At 33.0% G+C, this 19,641-nt stretch overlaps 1 protein-coding gene across 1 annotated transcript in view; it reads right to left on the bottom strand.

The window, feature by feature from the left end:
* Positions 1–19,641, bottom strand: part of LOC106108559 (matrix metalloproteinase-25-like) — a 126,731-nt gene that overhangs the window by 84,789 nt on the left and 22,301 nt on the right. The window contains exons 3-4 of the mRNA XM_013289767.1: positions 2,516–2,638; positions 2,123–2,295 (exon numbers count right to left, since the gene is read on the bottom strand). Coding sequence (XP_013145221.1) covers positions 2,123–2,295; positions 2,516–2,638 — 296 coding nt within the window. The remainder of the gene's footprint in view (positions 1–2,122; positions 2,296–2,515; positions 2,639–19,641) is intronic.

Raw genomic sequence — 19,641 nt, 5'->3', positions numbered from 1 at the left:
TAATAATGGATCGTCATATACTTTAATAGCTCCGACGACACTTATTCCTCGAATGCTCTTAATATATCGTTAAGATATATCAGCGACTATGGGCTTTGTTTAAATTGCGTTAAAATAATGAGGTGGGATGTGAAATGTGTGATGTAATCAACAATATCATAATAAGTTATGAAAATAGTTGAACGTAAGATACACGTAATGTATTCTTTATTAGACATTGAAATGTACTCACACAAACAACAAACAACCGATGATTTTAGGTATACTAAAAGTCTAAGTAAGAATGTAATTAAGGGCGGATCCAGTTTTGGCAATAGGGTGGGGGTCACATAGTCGTGGTCAAGTCAAGAGCTTGACAAAATATGTAAATATATTTTGTCAAGCTCTTGACCAACCAGCTCAGGAGAGATGGGGGGGGTCATGACCCCCATGACATCCCCCCCCAGCCCTGGATTCGCTGTTAATATTTCACATCTTAAATCATGTGAACTTGGAAATGAAATTAATATTATGTTTGTCATTTAAAATTTACTTGAATTAAAAAAAAATCGTTATTTTATCTCTAAATGATTGCCTCGTCATTTTTTTGTGTGAATGACACGGCTGCACGCGTCATGCCGCGGGGCGCTGCGGGGCGCCGCGGGGGACAACACGACTGTCACTGAGCTGTCAACGACACCGGGAAAACAATACGGCTATTTCAATGTAATAACTATCGTTATCGGATGTCTAAAACATAACGGACCTTGTTTACAATTCATTGTGTTAAAATATAAACCGACTAGACAAGCTGTTCTTGCGTAAAGCTATTCTATTGGCAATGTAAACGACGGGAAATCATTTCCTCATATTATTTGTCGAGAATGATTTTGACGTGAACAACTAATATTATTATTCTACAGAATACTGTTAGTGAACTGTCACATTGATAGAAAATCTTTACAGGACAAGGTTGAGATTTTTAGTTAGCAAATTATTTAGCCAGATAAAGTCATTTTTCTATTGTACACTTTTGTTGTCCATTTTAATAATTACGCTACGTGTGACTTGTTATAAAATTAGATTTAACCGTTTGAAAGTTTTCGCATGTACTGCTCGCATTAGAAACGTTGTCTCATAAAACCACCACTAGATGGCACTGTAGGTTGTAATGTAAGTTTGCAGTTTGCACAGCAAACAGTAATGGAAGAGTGCAATATTGACAGACCATTAATTCGACAGGAAATTGTGCTGAAGCCGCGATTGGTGCAGGTGATTGTGAACTTTTCAAATTAGCCGCGTGCTCCGCGGTTGTTTCCACTTCAAATGAACGTCGGGGAACATGGCTGGATTTTCATGTACGAAGCTAAACTCAAGTTTTAATAGAATGTTGTAACGACCAATTTAATAAAGATTTTTTTAGTTGCCTCTATTGCCGCAATCTTTCATTAACTTGCTTTAATTTGATATTTTGTAAATTCGCTTACTAAAAGAATCATCGATCAAATATAACAAATATTTTATTTATGAATTAGATTGAAAGTAGGACTGTTTGGCGTCAGATGGATATATTCTTTTAATTAAGCCGAAGCGTCATAAATTTTACGAGGTCCGTGATTTAACTATTATTTGTCGTGAATTTTATGTGGCGATAAAGTAAATACTATTGTTGTGATTATTGGGCATAAAATACAGCATCTCTGGTAAATCGAAACAATGCGATATAATATTGGGAACACCTTCTTTATTTATCGAAATCTGTAGGAAAAGTCTTTGATTTATTGAGAAAAATGCATTTTGGCATGTAAAATAAAATCTAATATGGAAAAATGTTACTAAAAGAAATTAATTTTACATACTGATAAACAATATTATAACTCCATTGGCGCAGCAAACGAAAGCGAATCTTGAACTTTCAAAGAATAAAGATACAAAGTAATATTACAGATTATTTTCAACATATGAAAATAGTTCTGCCATCTCGTGTCAAATAGTTAAAACATTCATTGATAACTTTAGGCCACTAGATGGCGCTTGGCGTTTCGCCATCTGGTGACATAGTGCGAAACCTATGTTAAAGCACATCGTTATTCATTTTCAGTTACTAGATGGCGCTGTTACAAAAAAGTTAATATGCACCTACCTCCATGTTAAGTTGGTATATTTCCATTTTTCTCCCTGCACAGCGAACCGCTTTTTCCTTCTACCATCCTCGATGTCACCCTCTTCCCTGTCTGGTCGACCGCAACGTTTCTTTTTGATCAATTCTTTTGTTGCTTCATCAATTTCACCCGTAACAGGAATGCCACCAAATTCCTGAAATTTTAAAAAGATGCATCAGAAAAATAAACTTTAAGGATTGTTAAAGAATATTGATATCTTATTGATAAAAATAATGGGTAAACATTTCTAGTAAATAGATTTTAAGAAATTCTTAAAAAAATTTCTTAAAAATTAGAACAATAATACCCTGAAATACATACGTATATATGTAAAATAGCATTTCTTTTTAATAAATTTACAATACGACACCGACCTGTAAAGTTTTGATAGCAATCCTGAAGTCGTCTTCGTATGACTGCGCGACGTCGCCCATCAACAGGTTTGCCATCTCTGGCTGCCCCTTCTTTAAGTAGCCGAAGTTCTGCAGGTAACTTCTCTGAAAAACAATTGTTTATTTTGTAAAGACCAATATAATATTGCAATACAAAATAGCGAAGGTAGTTGATAATTCTTGACGACCAATAATGTTGACGTGAAAATTTTCAACCAATTATACTCGTAAATTGCAACATGACAAATTTTTGAACTTATTGGTTTTTTTTTAAACTTATACACAGATGATAGGTTTATTGTGTTGTTAAAATAAAAGGTAAATAAAATTCTTTATCTGTGACATCGTGTTGTTCTCGTCCCAGAGGAGTGGCCGAAATCTGTGTAATTGAGGCTATCAGTGTACTAATGAAGGGTCCGCGGCTATTTTACATAATCCGAGCTCACTAATTCGACAGATATTATGCAATAATTTACATGAACAGCGTACATGTTCAATTTACATGTTAAATGAAAATTACACGATCAATAATTTATTACATTTATTTTGTCTTAAAGTTCAAGCTTGCCTAGTTACACCGGTGAAATACAAAGACCACAAAAGGACCACACGGAAGACAGATGAGTGAGCGTATACGAGACCTCGTTTAGACCTGTTTTTGGAAGGTAGATAGGTGGATTGGGCTGAGGTGGTGACGCTCAGCATACAGGGGATATATCCTCTGTCTATACTGTCAATTAAAGGTAGACAACGCACCTGCATATGCAAATGTCAATGGGCAGTCACTTCGCTTGGCAAATTTATGTGGCAGTTTGCTATTTTATACTATAAAAAACAGCAAGTTTCGATGACACTAGTCATCGTCATCACACCTTATAAAATTCCTAACACAAAGCACAGTAGTTAAGTGGTTCAAATATAAATCCTGGGTAGCGGCAAGTTGAGTGAAGTTTACGTTTGTTTACGAGGTCACAACTTCGAAGTAGTAACAAAGAACGATGGTTGTTTGCTTTGAAATACCTTCGCAAGTCTGTTGTACCTTTAACCACTAAAAAGCTGTGAGGTAAACTTTCATCGGTTATTAAATTTGCTTTTAGTATCCAGAGAAAGTTATGGTTAAATAAATAGTTACAAGTATGTACTTTAAATAGTAAAGTTTGCCTTTTAATTTATACTTTTTGACTGAAACTCCTTTAACATTTCAACGTAAGTGAATTGTAAATGACGGTTGGCTTGTAATTGGTTTATTTACACATAATATAATACAATTTATGTGAATTTAACAATATACAGGATGTTTGGAAACTATTTGTTTCATGGTAATCACAAGTTTGTTTAGAAATTAATCATGCTAATTTAACAAATAATTATGAATTCAGGAAGAATACATATATTAAGTTTTATTAGCTGTTTATACGTGGTCCGAATTTAAATGGCGTTAGATAATCCAGCGTGGGCTTGTATAATCCCCGTGGGACTAATGAACTCATAAAGCAATGCGAACTACATTCATAATTGGGTTAATGCCGCACGCGTCGATCGCTACCATCATAATTATCCAGTCCGTTACAATTTATTATCAATGATTTCTCGACGCTTTTAATAAAATGAATATTTTGAAACACTGATATTATTTATTTGGGAACTTATTTAACAGAGATGAGAGAGCTTTATGTGCAGAAAATTCTATCATTTTTAAAAATTGGAAAGGGCTTGTTCAATAATATTTTAATTAATGATATCAAGTACTCGAATCCTGTTAAAACAATCAGGTTAATAATTTAAAATAAAAAAAAATCGTTAAATTTACATTTAACAACGTAAATGTTTTTACCTTTGCACAGATTAAAACAGGAACATTTAATTAATTAGAATTTCGCGTGTCCCAGCTAAATACGATCGCTAATCGCTGTCGATCTGTCGGCCCAGTCGGTCGTGTCTGAAGTGGGCGAATGATCGGGAATTTAGGACAACGCACCGCACCTGAATCGTTGCTAACTTCGCGTGATCTTACCTATTTTGTCCTTTAATTAATCGTACCTCTGCCCATTTAGCTTGATCTACTTCTCCATTATTGTCGTTTGGTGAATTAAACCATTTTTATGACCTCTTACTGCTTGTTTCTTTTTGTAACAGGAAGGAAACAGTTTTTTTTTTGGGTCCAACATTATCATTTGCTTTAAATTTCTTATCTAATCTTCTATCTGCTAAAGGTTATTAATTTTGAGAGTTTTTGATTCTTCTACTTGGATTACTGTTTATATTAACAACATATCTGTTTTTAGCAGAATCAGTAGCCTTCAATTATGTTTTGCTGCAAGTTTTATGGCAGTGGAAACTGATACTGGAGATTATAATTGGAGACAAAGTTTCGGACACCAGCTTTTATAAGATTACAATTGGTTATAGACGTAATAGTCTAGAGATACAAATTCCAATACTGCATAAACAGTTCCATGAGTAGATTTAAGAGACTGACCTAAATCTAATCATAATTTATCTGAACCAGTTAAATGGTGATTCAGATCTATTGTTGATTGCGGACCACATCCTAGATTGGTTGTGAATCACATGTTTATAGCACGCAATAAAATGCCTAGTAAAAGAATACACGGTGTTGGTTTTTTAAGTAGACGGTTAGGGGTTACAGCGATTTGAACGGACTGTCTTTTATATTAAAATTTTACTGATTGGGTATTGGCTTTTATTTGTATTATGAAAATACAAAATACTAGCTGTTGCTCGCGACTTCGTCCATGTAAAATTTTTATTCGACATTGAATTTTGTAACGGTGAATGAAATTTTGAAACCGGTTTGGTTAATTTATTTCAACATAAAAATGCGAATCTTTCCTTTTCATAATATTAGTATAAATAATGCATTTAATTAAAACAAAAAAGACAATATTGTAGGAGAAATTGAGAGTAAATGTTTAGCAATTAGATGAAATTGAAAGGTTAAATGAGGAGAAAGGAAGGAAATCTATGATGCGTAAGTGAGTAGTGGTTTGTGTTGGGGCGCTTCGGGCGTAATTATTTCGAAGAGATTAATGGTTTACTAAAGAAGAAAAAGCCTTAGTAACCGAACACATATTATACCTAAATGAATAGTTTTAGAGACTAGTGTTGAGTAAAGGCGTTAAGAGACCTTTAAATTGAAAATAGTGCTTTCATTTCATGTGTATTTCTAATAAATTTAATAACAAACAATTCTTGTATCTAATATCGACATGAAAATAAGTATAAAGTGAATTACAAATTAATTGAAACATTTCGTAGCAATTTGCGTAGCGCGTAGCTTATATTTAAAACATAATTTGTACTTATAAAATACTAGCTGCTCCCAACGAATTCATTCGCATAACATTATTAAAAAAATATTTTATTTTTCACATTTGTCAAATTATCAATTGCAAATGTCATGATGACATGACATGACAAACCTTGGCAACCTTGCTTCCTTGATGTTGGCAGCAATTTATGGTCTCTTTCCCGTACTAGGGCTTTTATCCAAAATATTTACCCACTAATTTCAATATATATAATTATATTCAAAATATATAGCCTAAAGCGCGACGTAACTGTAAGGCTTTTTATTAAAAAAATAATTATTCAAAAACATGCTGTAATTGCTGACATCTTAGGCAACAAAGAAGTGTGTGTTTACGCTTTATTATAATAGTATAGATTAAAACATTTGTCATGATTAATAGTTAAGTAATAACGAGTTTATGATCCAAAAACACTAATGGCCAGTGTCACTTGTTGCTGTACTAACGTATAGGCGCGATTTGTATGACGTCATCTTTTTTACTACGGCTTATTGTAAATCTCAGATCATATCAATAGCAATACATTTAAATTATTTTGGAACTTGAGGCGAAGTTCATAATTTCAGTACCTTGATATTAATGTATTGTTCCAATCGAATGCACTCTCATAGTGTGAAGTCATTTACATATTTATGGGCTGATCAGCGACAGGGCCACGCGATGTGCTTGTCACTGCAGGCTAATCAACCACCGTGCCAGGGGACTTCGCCCCTTTCTATGCAAACTTTGGACGGTAGTTCACTTCAATTTGGATATGGATGACGTCACCAGACGGGTGTCATTAGGGGGAGTGGGGAATCCGTTTTTTTTTGCTTTGTAACCAACATTTTTCAAGGATAAAGTGAATAAATGTTGTTTATACTTTAAATCTGTTGACCTGTATCATGATATACTAAGGTAAAATTTTGTCCAATTCTCCATATCAAATACTTCAGAAATATATTAAAATAAGAGACCTAAATCGGTGACTATTGATAATTTTATTGAAGAGACAATAAGGATGCCGTAAAAGAATTTTTGTTATTGTGTATTTTAGTTTTGCGGAGATCTAATGACGGTTAATGGGTCAATATTAATTTGTAACTCGAACATCTGTTATGTTGGCATTCACTAGTTAACGAGACATTGCGTGGGATCGCATGCCGTTTTTGATGATAACGATTCCTAGATAATTTTAATAGTAGAAACCACATTTAATAGTTTACGCCACGCGCCAGCTATCATCGAATTGTAAAACTGCTGCTTTTAAAAATTATCTACAAGTCAAAAAGCAGTTTCACTTCAATCATTCCAAAACTAAAAGTTAAAAAGTATATAGACATTAATTTAAGACACGTGTTCACTAAAAAGGAAGAAATACTCAGTAATAATATACACTGGAACAAAAGAAAACTTGTACAAATGGTTAGACCGAAGCCCAACAATACTGTAATCCATGCTCGAATTTCGGGCCGGGTAAGCGACGACCCCACATTTGTAATTCAAATTTGAGTGACACGAAATTACTTGGGTTGAGACAATACATTTGGACGATATCGTCAACGGGCTGTGCAGTGGGAATTATACGTATTGACCTAATGTTTTCTTGGAATGACATTTGTTGCATAAGGAAATATGTGACAATTACTCACCAATAATACGAGTACTACATCATCTTACTTAAATTAAAGATCTATTAGCAATAATTCTGATTTATTTACGGTATGAAGTAATGAGTCCAAATTCCATTTTATAGCATCATTCTATTCTAGGAAATAGATTCAAATTGTACACTTAGACTTGATGTTGCCATCTTCATGTTCATTGTCATGCTTTAAGAAAGATTCGAGATACTTTATAAGAATTATGGCAATTTCAAAAACCTTATAGTAAGTACGACGTAAGGAAAAAAGTCAGTGGACATGCAGCTTAAATGAGATAAAGTTTTTATTTTTTTTTTATTTATTGACTAGCCGAAGTTTTCACTTGAGTGTTAGGGATGGAAAATGTTTTGTTTTTATCTTCACGGTCGAACGATTTTTCTAAGATTTTTCCATTCACTGAATATTAATACTTCCATTAAGGCATGGTCTAGACATAATATAAAACTTATAAGGGTTGATGATCGTCGAGGCTTTCGTTTTAAATAAGTTATTGTGGCGTCCCGGCAGAAAATATACGAAGAATATTTATTGCAGCGGCATGTACGTGGACCCTACATTATAAACTAAATATGTTAAGTATATTTTGGAACGGGAAATTGCTACGATAAAACTGTACCTTTTTATCGGTTTACTAGCACGAAACTTTTAAAGGAAAAATCTTTTACTTATTTTACGACTTTATAATATGTACATATCTACTTATTTTGATAATATACCACAAATATAAAAATATCTATATCTATTCTATTATAATAAAGCGTAAACACACACTTCTTTGTTGCCTAAGATGTCAGCAATTACAGCATATTTCTAAATAATTATTTTTTTAATAAAAAAGCCCTATACGTACGTCACGCTTTTGGCTATATGTTTCACGCCATTAAACTTAAGGGGTTAATATTTTGGATAAAACCCTAATGTGGGAAAGAGATCATACGTTGCTGCCAACATCAAGGAAGCAAGGTTGCCATGTTTTGTCATAATGTCATGTCATTTTGACATTTGCAATTTATAATTTGACGCATGTAAACAATAAAATATTTTTTTTATAATTATATGCGGATGAAGACGCACGGGAACAGCTAGTATAAAGATAAAATCCACTTTTAGGCTGTGTTGGAATAGCGTTGCTAAAATGTAATATAAAGTACTTTTTTTAAAAGTCTTTCAAGAAACGAAGTACAAACATTTGAGTCGGAGTTTATTTGCAATTGAATCGAAGTTGATCCTTTGAAATTTATTTCACTCGTCGTGTGCTGTTTATTTTTATTTATCACAGCGTGTTGATTGTGAATTGTGTTTGGGCCAATGTTAATTGGAATGAGATTACTATCGTGTTTCCAGCGAGCGCCGAGCGAGGGCGCTGCGTGAACGACGGGCATTCTAAACATCAACCAGACGGTATCTCTTCATATCAAACAGATTACAATCAATCGAAATCTTATACGAATATTTAAAAAACCTTATAAATTATGTTTTAAATGTATGAGGAAAATGATACTAAAAACATGTTTAAACATAATTTATTGGTTACGAAAACAGATTACTTCCTTACAATTTGGTAATATTATAACATATTTTTGTAGTTTTAAGACAATGTTATTACGTATTTTTTTTCTTCGAATCAACAGTTTAGTATACCGAATACCATTAGAAATATATTGCGATCTAATTGAACTGTGATGGAAAATGCAATGGATAGGAAATTAACGTCCTCGAGCTTAGTCTCAAAGTATTCTAATTGGTCGTTGTGAACCAAACCTCGGGAAGCGAAGCACGAACTTGCCACTTTAATGCACTTTAGTTGCAGGTCGCATACGAAATGAATATAGTTGTTGCGCGTGAGAAAAACGTCCGTTGACTAATAAAGATGTTATGAGAAAGTACATTTAATGTTTGATCAATAACAAATTACGATTGCCCAAAAGGTAAAGGAGGATGTTGTACACTACAAACAACACTGTAAACAGAAAACTATGCCGAGCAATATAAATATGTTACAAATGTGAATTCTTATTGGAACAACAGAGTACTGAAGGATAAGCTCCTTTACCAATCCTTCAGTAAACGTCTATAAACGATTCTATCATGTTTCGTTACAAATCATATAAATAAGTTTAATTGACTGAACAATTTACAGACATATGCCATCAGTTGTAAGTTAACAATGGCATTCCTGTAACAAATCCGTCGCGACGCGGAGTGCACCGAACAATGTGCAACGAAACGGTAAGCGAATGTTTAATTTAAACAAATTACACCGCTCCGACACTTGTATTACAACATACTATTGTCACTGTTTCTTTTATAGAGAGTGAGAGGGATGAAAATGTTTTAATAAAAGGGTTTCGACAGTGTCAACGCAAAGGAATGCGTTCAGAACGTCATAGTCTGGTCGGCGTGCGGAAGATTGATTGAAGGTGATCAATGAGGTTGCCGCAAGGTCTGGGACATGTTAAATTGAGTGAAGTACCATCAATTCCAATATCAATGAGTGTTATTAGCTATTAAAAGAGTTTTTTGCATCTGTCACATTCGTATTTCCAATAGTTCATATATGTGCCTACATACATGTGCGATAGCGAGACTTGTGTCTAGTAAGGATGTTGGGAGGTTTTTAACTCAACTTTTAATTTCAATTTAAAAAGAATAATTATCAATGCAATTAAAAAACAACATTGCTCCTAATTGATTAAATTACGATTGAAATAAGTAACACCAATAAGATTGACTTTCAGACTTTGACGTAGCTCAATCTATCGTACTTCATACTAATATTATAAATGTAAAGGTTTAGATGGATGGGTGGATGGATGAATGGATGTTTGTTAGAGTTTAGCGTTAGTTAGTTAGTGCACAGATGGGGAGGATAGTCTGGAAGAACACATAGGCTACTTGTTTTTTAATACCACGCGGACGGAGTCGCGGGCCAAAGCTAGTTTATTATAAAACTATCTAAGATTTTCAATGTAACAGCTGTAAGCACATTAGCGTTGGTTTATACTGCTTCCGTCATGGCCGTAATATAAAGTACTATTTCTTATAGCACATGCGACGCATTAGCGGTGATGGTCACTACACTGATTCAAGTTCCACGGAACTGAATCCCGGCTCGACTTTTATGGAAACCCGCTTCAGAGCCACCGACTGGTATTACAACATTCAAACATTACAGAGGCTCATGTTCGGTGCATTAAACCTGTCGTTACAAGTCAATGTCATGTGTATAAAGAAAAGCGTAGGTCCCGTGGGTCTTGTACTCATAGTCCTTACATAACTTTAAGTCCTTTCGATAGGTAAAATGGGTTAGCGCAGTGTCGTGCAGTTTTCTGAGCTGCCATTAAGTTTGGATAGTACTATACAAAGCATTGCATGAGTAATGTTTCACGAGCGTTCCGTGTTGATTTACGAGTTAACAGCACAATGGACTGCATTAAATTAGTCCTACGACGCTTGTCAGCCTGCACATACTAGACGCATTTAATTATTAATTACACGCCTTCTTTGATGTTAATATAGAGTTTGAATTATTTGTTTCTTTTCTACTATTATACAAACCAATGATTTCTGATAACACGTTGCAAGCAAGAACAAAAGCTTACCTTTTAAACTGTTTGGCAGTTCTCTAAAATTCTGTAACTCTAAAAATCATGGATGTTCTTTTATTGCACACGTGTGTTAGACGTACCATAAAAGGTTAATTAAAGACTAAACGTGTAAGGGCGTTTCACACGTACTCTGTTATGGTAGTCACGACACGACGGGAAAGGATATCGTCACGCGTACGATAGTTTACTCTAACGGGAGTGCCCAATACGGCGCCGGTTAGGGAATAGACCACCCGTGCGTTTATATTGTAAACGTTTGTAATGATACGTGCATGTTTTATATTTATCTAGCTATTCCCTTGCGGTTTCATCCGCATGTAATTTATTTTTATTTAATTATAAAAACTTTATTTTATTGTTTTTATGTGTCAAATTCTCAATTGCAAATGTCAAAATTACCGTTATCAAATAACCTTGTCACCTTAATGTTGGCAGCTTTCATTTATGGTACTTTTCCCACATGAAGGCTTTTTTTTCTATTTATTTACCCCCTAAATTTGATAGCGTAAAAATATATAACCTAAAGCGTGTCGTAGGTGTAGGGCTTTTTTGTAAAGAAAGAATTATTCAAAAATATTCTGTGTAGCAAACATCCTGCTCCACAAAGTAGTGTGTGTCTACGCTTTATTATATTAGTATAGAAGTATAGATGAACCTGAATAATGAAGTGCCACCCCCAGATTTGTTAAGAGGTGAATAAGCAAGGCTTTTAATATTGATTAAAAGTTCGACTGTTTAAAAAAATAACAACAAAAGCGGCAGTTGGTCTTATACTCAAGGCAGCAGCACTAGTAAGAGCTCGCTTATAAGATGCGAATGTTGTCCAAAACCAGTGCTTTTATGTGCGCCATAAAACATAAAAGTGCCCAAACAATTACTTTAAAATGGGATGCTTTCGTAAGCGCGATATTCAATGATTAACACTATATTTTCTTTGTCAGATTTCCTTTCTAGGTATAGGTAGTTTTAAGCCATATGCCCCTGTTGATTGAAAAGTTAATTATGGGACTAAAAGTGATTTTATTTTGAGTAAAGGAGAATATGCTTCCATTACACATATTAGTTAACATTATATTACAAATATATATTAATCCTAGCCTTCAGTAAAGTGCTTAGTCAGGACATTTATTGTTTCTTAAGATTATGTGCGCAAAGTTGTTTGCCGTCAGTCAATGAACCAGCTCCGTCTAGTCTTTAGGGTTGAGGTGATGAGTTTGAACATCTCTAGATAGGTCACTGCCACCGCATTGGTGAATACAAACTCATTTGGATTTTTTCTTTTTGTCTTTGTCGCTGCATGTTTTTGTGTTATCTTTTTCTTACTATACGTTAAGATTTGAAAAGGGAAATTAAAAATTTTAAATAGAAGGGTTTCAATTTTTTAACAAAAACTTTGCAAAGGATTTTTAAATAATCAATTTTTAAAAAGAATATTAACATATTTTATTGTTAATTTAAATTGAACATACATTTTGCATTATCATAAAAAAAATCTTTCAAAATCATAGAATTACTTTTAATTATTTACAGGTTAAAGTATAGTATTTATTCCAATTTAACAAAAAAAAATGCTTCATGACTGATGCAATCTAAGCTCACTATATAAGTTTTGATAAATGTACACAATATTCATAAGTCATATCTTCATACATTCCATTCAATACGTGCAAATTGGGTCGCAGAGTCATTCCGCATGCTCGAATTTATTATACAAACGTATGGGTCAATGACCGAACGTACGAAATCGCCGATCATATGGTGCGAGGTCGCCAAACTGAGATGGCGTTAGCAAGGTCACTCGGAAACAGAAGACTTCAGCGAGAAAACTCCCACAGGTGTTTATAAATACGGATTAAAATAACACACGACATACATTCTCTTTTGTTTTTTTTTTATGATTTCACGTTGATATTTTATTTACTATAAATTTATTTTGTACTGAAGTTTAATTTTGTTGGTAAAACGTTATTGTTTGACAGTATTTTTTCACAGTAATTTCATTATGAAGTTTTTGTGTTTGTTTTGTTGGTATTAAACACTGGATTGGGCCTGAAAAATAAATACCTAATTGATTTAAATTACAGTTTTAATTGTAACATAGCACTATTTGAACTATTATTTGGTCCGGCGTCTGTCAAAGAATTGTAATAAATTGTAGTGGTCCTTGGACATTATTAACGTCCCTTGGCAGTAAGCAAGAAGCGTGATTAATTATTGTGGACACAACAGACAGACGGACAAGCCAATTCGGGTTAACGTAAAGTTCAGTGACTCGGTACCGGCCACGCATCACTGAGGACACCCCATGCACTGATGCATATTTGAGTGACACTACACCAATGTAACGAACTGGCCATAAAAATATTACTCATGAGATAGGTAAGAAATATAATGAACAAAAATTCGATAAAAAACAGAGTAAATTAGCAGATTAAAAATAGGAGATTTTGTATATGTGGAAAATGAAAACCGATTAAATAGAAAAAAAAAACTAGAAGAATTTTAAATTGTCAGAAATATTAAATCAATACGGGTTATAAGCAATGAATCAAACTTATTTCACGTTACAAAACTTATACCGGTGTCTGAAGAATTTCTGATATTATAGGGATGATGTAAAAGCTATTTTGTATCTGCATTTTGGATATCAAATAATGTTGTTTTTATTTACAGTACAACAACATAAACGTTATTATTATATTTAAAGTAACAGCATAAATGTAAAATTTGCTAAGGTACCATAACCTCGACGGGTAAAAATTAGAAAACAAAATAACGGAAATTATAATAAATCATATTTTAAATTAATCAACACTCAATATTATTGTTCACGTACAAGCCATCTGTAACACTTCATGTTGTGTTAAAACAAACTAACCGTGTAAATTCTGAACGAAGCTTAAGTTAATGGGGCGGTCGTGAAATTTTAAACTGTTTTTATGAAATAAATTAAAAATAATTTGTTGATTAAAAATTATGAAGTCTTGTTTAGTCTATTCTATTATTAACATCGGTAAAATTTAGTATTGTTTATTTATTTTTGGACTAAATATAATTATTGAACATAACTATATTGTAACGTTATCGGTTTTCATAAAGGACATAACAATCCGAGGAAACTGAGAGAAGCCGCGTGACGTAAAAGGTTTTGGTTATAAATTGAGAAGGAAAATCCCAAAGGGGGAAGAATATGTTAAAATTTATGACACACATTAATTTTTTATTATGTTTCATTTAATGTTCCTTAAAGGATCATTTATTAGCTTATTTTGATTTAAGCAAGACTTCATCGAAAGATATAATTAAATAAAAGTGAGTACAACTGCTTTCAAATTTAAAGCTTAAACGTATTGTTAATAGGTGCAGTTTACATTGCGACGGGATGTTATCCCAAGGAAGTGCTTTAGGCGCCCTCTTATTAACGAGGTCATGACTCAGCGCCTTCCCGGCGCCTATCATTTTCGCAAACCGACGACACCACTCTGCAACGACTCACTCCCTAGGGAACCAAACAATCTATTTCCATTCTTTTGATATGTAAATCATCCTTAAAGCAGGCTATAATGAAATCTTTACGACAACGCCATCTAGCAAGCTGTCTCGTCATAGCTTAATAACTAGAGTTACCCAAAAATACGATTATATTTCAAAGTAAGTTCTGATTGTTAACGGCGTAAAAGGAAATCTTCTAAATGAGACTTAATTAATTTATTCCTTGTGAAGTTATGACGCGTGAATTCGCATTCATTATGCAGATTCTGTCGAAACTTCCTCAGCTAAACGCGTCGTCACATCGCCGTGTAATTACGCAACTTCGTGTCAATTCTACAGCTGTGTATTTCCATATTTCAGGATATTTAATTACAACCAACAGTTGAATGCATTTCAAGGAAATGATTGCTATTGTTTGCAGCGGTTTTTCCTGTAAGTGATATCTCATGTAATTAATTTAAGTAAAATAATATTTTGTACTTTATAAACTGGAATGTGATCCGGTAAGTACGATCGAAGCTTTCATAATTTAAACTCATTGGTTAAAAATATTAATCCTTTTAGAATAATGAAAAACATAACACGTGTGCCTTAAAATTCAATGGACCACTCAAAGATTCGGTTATCGTATTATTACTTAGGTTTCTAACTGTGGAATTTGTTACCATTTTTTGTCATCTCGAGTAGATACAAGTATGTATGTCATTTACTTTAAAAAATTTAATAATGCCCGATAGACATACTGTTCCAACTGATGGTGTAACCTTAGGACTGTGTACGTACAGTTATAACTGAACAGTTGTCGAACTGGTCACTTAAAACTATCAGGACAGAGCGTAGGTTGGTTAAAAAATTTAGAACATTGCAATAGAATTTGGCAGCATTAAGTTCATTGTTTTATCATAAGGGACACCCAGGGCGCTTATTTCGACAATAAATCCTTTATTAAGAGCTTACCATGTCCCTATCGTGCCGCTTGGACAACGGTTATCTTGCGGTTGTTACGAACCATTATATTTGGATTATTTATTGCATCTGACCACGGCCGGATCGGTATCTTAAGCCGAGGGTGGTTAAGGAACAGTGACAATATAAATCTCCTATTATCTAAACATAAATTGGCATTAGAATACTGTGAAATGTAACGTAAAAGCAAATAATTAATTTAATGAGAAAACTCATTTTTTTTAAAGAGTAAGCATTGTTAAATTACCTTTCAGACATCATTAATTTTCGCCAGAAATATGTAAAGAGAAACTCGATTAACGTCAGCTTGTTTGACAAATTGGCGTACGGTCGAAAGAAATATAGCCAATTGGATAAAAGCTTAAATGAGATAATCCTTTTCATTTTCATTCAAACGAACATACACTGATATTTACGAAAACTTCCGAAATGGGCTTTAATTTTTTTTAATTGACGGCCTGAAATAACTTTTATATAAGTGTTTCATGTCCAATATTCGTTTTAAATTATACGAATGATTTTAACATTAATGGAGTGTGTATACATTCTGGTACATTTCATAAAATTAAGTTTACAAAAAAAATAAACTTTTTGAATAAATTTCAACATCAGCGGTGAAATTTTTTGGACGGCGTCTTTATTGAGGACAGAAACCATTAAACACAGTTGCGTTTAACGACTTTCGAATGAGATTAAAGTAAAAACATCATCAAACAATCTGTCAACAGTTGTTTATATTTTAAACACAGGATGATTTATATTTTATAAAAGGTCAACTACGTCTTATTCCATAAAGTAAAGACGCAAATATAGCATACAGATATAAAAATACATATTCGAGGTATACAATTTAAATAAAGGAGCCATATTTTAATCCTAAGATAACACAAAGATAAACAAATAAAACTCTGCATAAAACAGAATGTACTAGCATTTAAATATTTTCTCCTTAAAACAGTTTTAATAACATCCTTTATATACGTATCATGTCTATCATTGCTCTAACATATGGTTGGTCTTCCATTAATTTCCACTATATTACAAAAAATACATAAAACCCCAATTAAAAACACCCATCATTAAAGTTTGTCTATAACTGACCTTATATCAGTAATCATCGATACGTTGTAAAATTTATAGGCGGAAACATTTACAAATTTGTTCGAATCAATCTTCATCGAAAAGTGCTTAACCTTATTTTTACAGATAAGTAGTAAACTATAAAATGGTTTACAGTTTCCGTAAGGTGTTGCATCTTTTCGAAACATTAAATTAAATATGTTTTAAGAAAGATCTCATCTGTAAAATATTTATGACAAATATACTTTTTTAATTTCATCCAATTGCTGTTTTAAATTAGATATATCTGTCTATTCCCCAGTGTAAAGGCGCTGCTTTTATTTTTCATTGTTTGTTGAATGCGAGGCGCCAATGCAAATGATGGCAAATGAAAAATTCATTGCGTCGCTTAATTCGTATTCACTGACGATACTAATATTATTGTTTAATGACATGTATTTTCAGCCTGAATGAATAAAGTTAAGGAAAATTATTCCGTGAGCGTGTTACTAAGAATCTAATCAAAATACGCCAACTTGTTTATCCTGACAAATATGCGGATAAATAAATAAAATGAATAGCAATATTTCACATCTACATATTTGCATATTTTTTATTAATTTTCGTACAAAACGCTACAATTTAACCATAATTGTCGATAGCTCCTATATTGATAGGTAACTGTAGTCAAGTACATGTTAATGCAAAAGGAAAAATTAGAATTATGAACGACATCTTTAACATATTATTATATAATTAATCCGTACACAGAACAATGTATGTCCGGCCACGTCACCAAACAGTCAATGTGGTGTCTGGTCTACATCCTTCAGTAAACACAATTAATCACAGCAACGAGCCGAATGAGCTGTCCATCTACCAATCAAACTTCTAGCAGCTGCTCTGTAGGGGTCAAATTACAATGTCTTCATTTGATAGATGTGCAAATGCAATATTGCGAAAGACGGCCGCGGCGGGCGCCGTGACACGTGCGATGGAAATAACTTAGAAAACAATCAGAACGAACATGATACGAGTTAGGACAATATCGCTTTATTACTAACTAGCTGTTCCCGTACGGCTTCATCCGCATGAAATTATAAAATCTTTATTTTATTGTTTACACTTTTCAAATTCTCAATTGCAAATGCCAAAATTTAAATGCACAAATGACAACCATGGCAACCTAGCTTTCTTAATGTTGGCAGCTTGTAGTTTATGGTCACTTTCGCACACGAGGGTTTTTCTCCAATTTATTTACCCCTAAGTTTAATAGCGTGAAAATATATAGCCTAAAGCTTGTCTTAAGTGTAGTGCTTTTTATTAAAGAAAGAAATATTCAAAAAGTAGTGTGCGTTCACGTTTAATAATATTAGTATAGATTGTAGGTGTAACAATAACATTGTATGAAACCAAAGAGATAAAAATAGAGTGTAAATAGAGGTGACACTCAAAATTTTCAATTACCACGTTACTTCAACAAATTGAAATTTGAAATTTTGCAGAATTTAATTATTACACACATTAAGTTAATTAAATGAAATATTTATTGTTACACGTACTATTCAGAGAGTGTATTAGATACTATTGATGCAGTAAAAAATAATAGTCTAATATAGAATATATTCTATTCAACATGCGATCATAAAGCTATGCGTTTAAAGCGCAATAACCGAGTAATGGCACAAGTATTTACTCACGAACAATTTTAACAGTATCTAGGTATTATTAAAAAATGTGAAGATATTAAAATAAATGCCTTATAAAACGTTTTCATACCTTTATGTTTCTTCATATCTTTATATTGAAAAGATATAAAAATAGGATATATACAATACAAGCTTTCGCCCGCGACTCCGTGCGCGTGGTAAGAAACAAAAGCAAGTATCCTATGTGTTCTTCCAGACTATCCTCTACATCTATGCCAAATTTAATTGAGATCCGTTCAGCAGTTTAGGCTACAAACTCTAACATCCATCCATCTAAACTTTCACACTTATAATATTAGTATGATTGTGTATGATCATAATTCTTTTTTCATTTGTTTTAATTCACTTAGAAAATTGCTATTGTAAGTTTGTTTGCTAAGCATCTTGTGAATTTGATAGATTGAAATAAAGATTTGCCCATAAAATGTCAAGTCTACGGATAACAAAAATTTTTTATTACAAAAAAAAGATAAGTTCCATTATCTTTGCAACTATTTAAACTTACATCAATGAGAGCAACGCCATTAGTAAAAGCTAGCGAAAAACTTATCAAAAGTTTGTTGATAATTTGTTCGTTATAAAACTTTTTATTGAGAAGCAGCACTTGCTTTATATCCAGACGCTCGTATGAGTCAATGTTCTCTAATTATAACATCCGTGTAAACCGTACTTAATGTAAATCTTTGAGGTTATGGATATTCGCACTCGCTCGAATTGCGCACGAGAGATGAAATAATTACATCTATTCGTATCTCCGTTAATTTACTCTCTCATCATATTAACAATTTGATGCAAACAAATTGAATAACACGAAAGCGTCGGCAACTACACCATTTTGATTTTAAATTACTTTATTTACAATTTTTTCATTTTGTGTTATTTAAGTTGAAGTTACATCTTAATATAATAAATTTATCAATAAATAACCGTGTTAAAAATGTATCGGCATTTAAATCTATTGACAGAATAAACGGAGAGTAATGTGGTGTACTTAACATGTTGAAAAAGAAGTTATTGCCATAAGAAGTCGCTAAGAACCAATCCACGTTTGTTCACCTCGGCGAGATCTAATAAAACTGGTACATAAAATTCCGGAGCACATTCTAAAAATCACCGACGCTTCTTAACCAAACGCTTTTACAAAATCTGTAAATCTCAATTGGTAGAATAACATAAGATTCTGTTATATTCTCTCACCGTCGTAGAATAAAACTAGACAATATCGAATTCTAACCGAAGAATTTTCAAATAAAGAATGGAATCTGTTTGAACTTTGAAATGAAAATTATTTATCGCTTC

Source organism: Papilio polytes, unplaced genomic scaffold, assembly GCF_000836215.1.
Source record: "Papilio polytes unplaced genomic scaffold, Ppol_1.0 DF821511.1, whole genome shotgun sequence".
Classification (NCBI taxonomy): domain Eukaryota; kingdom Metazoa; phylum Arthropoda; class Insecta; order Lepidoptera; family Papilionidae; genus Papilio; species Papilio polytes.
The sequence above is the reverse complement of the archived record's forward strand: the minus strand, read 5'-3'. Positions and strand labels throughout refer to the sequence as shown.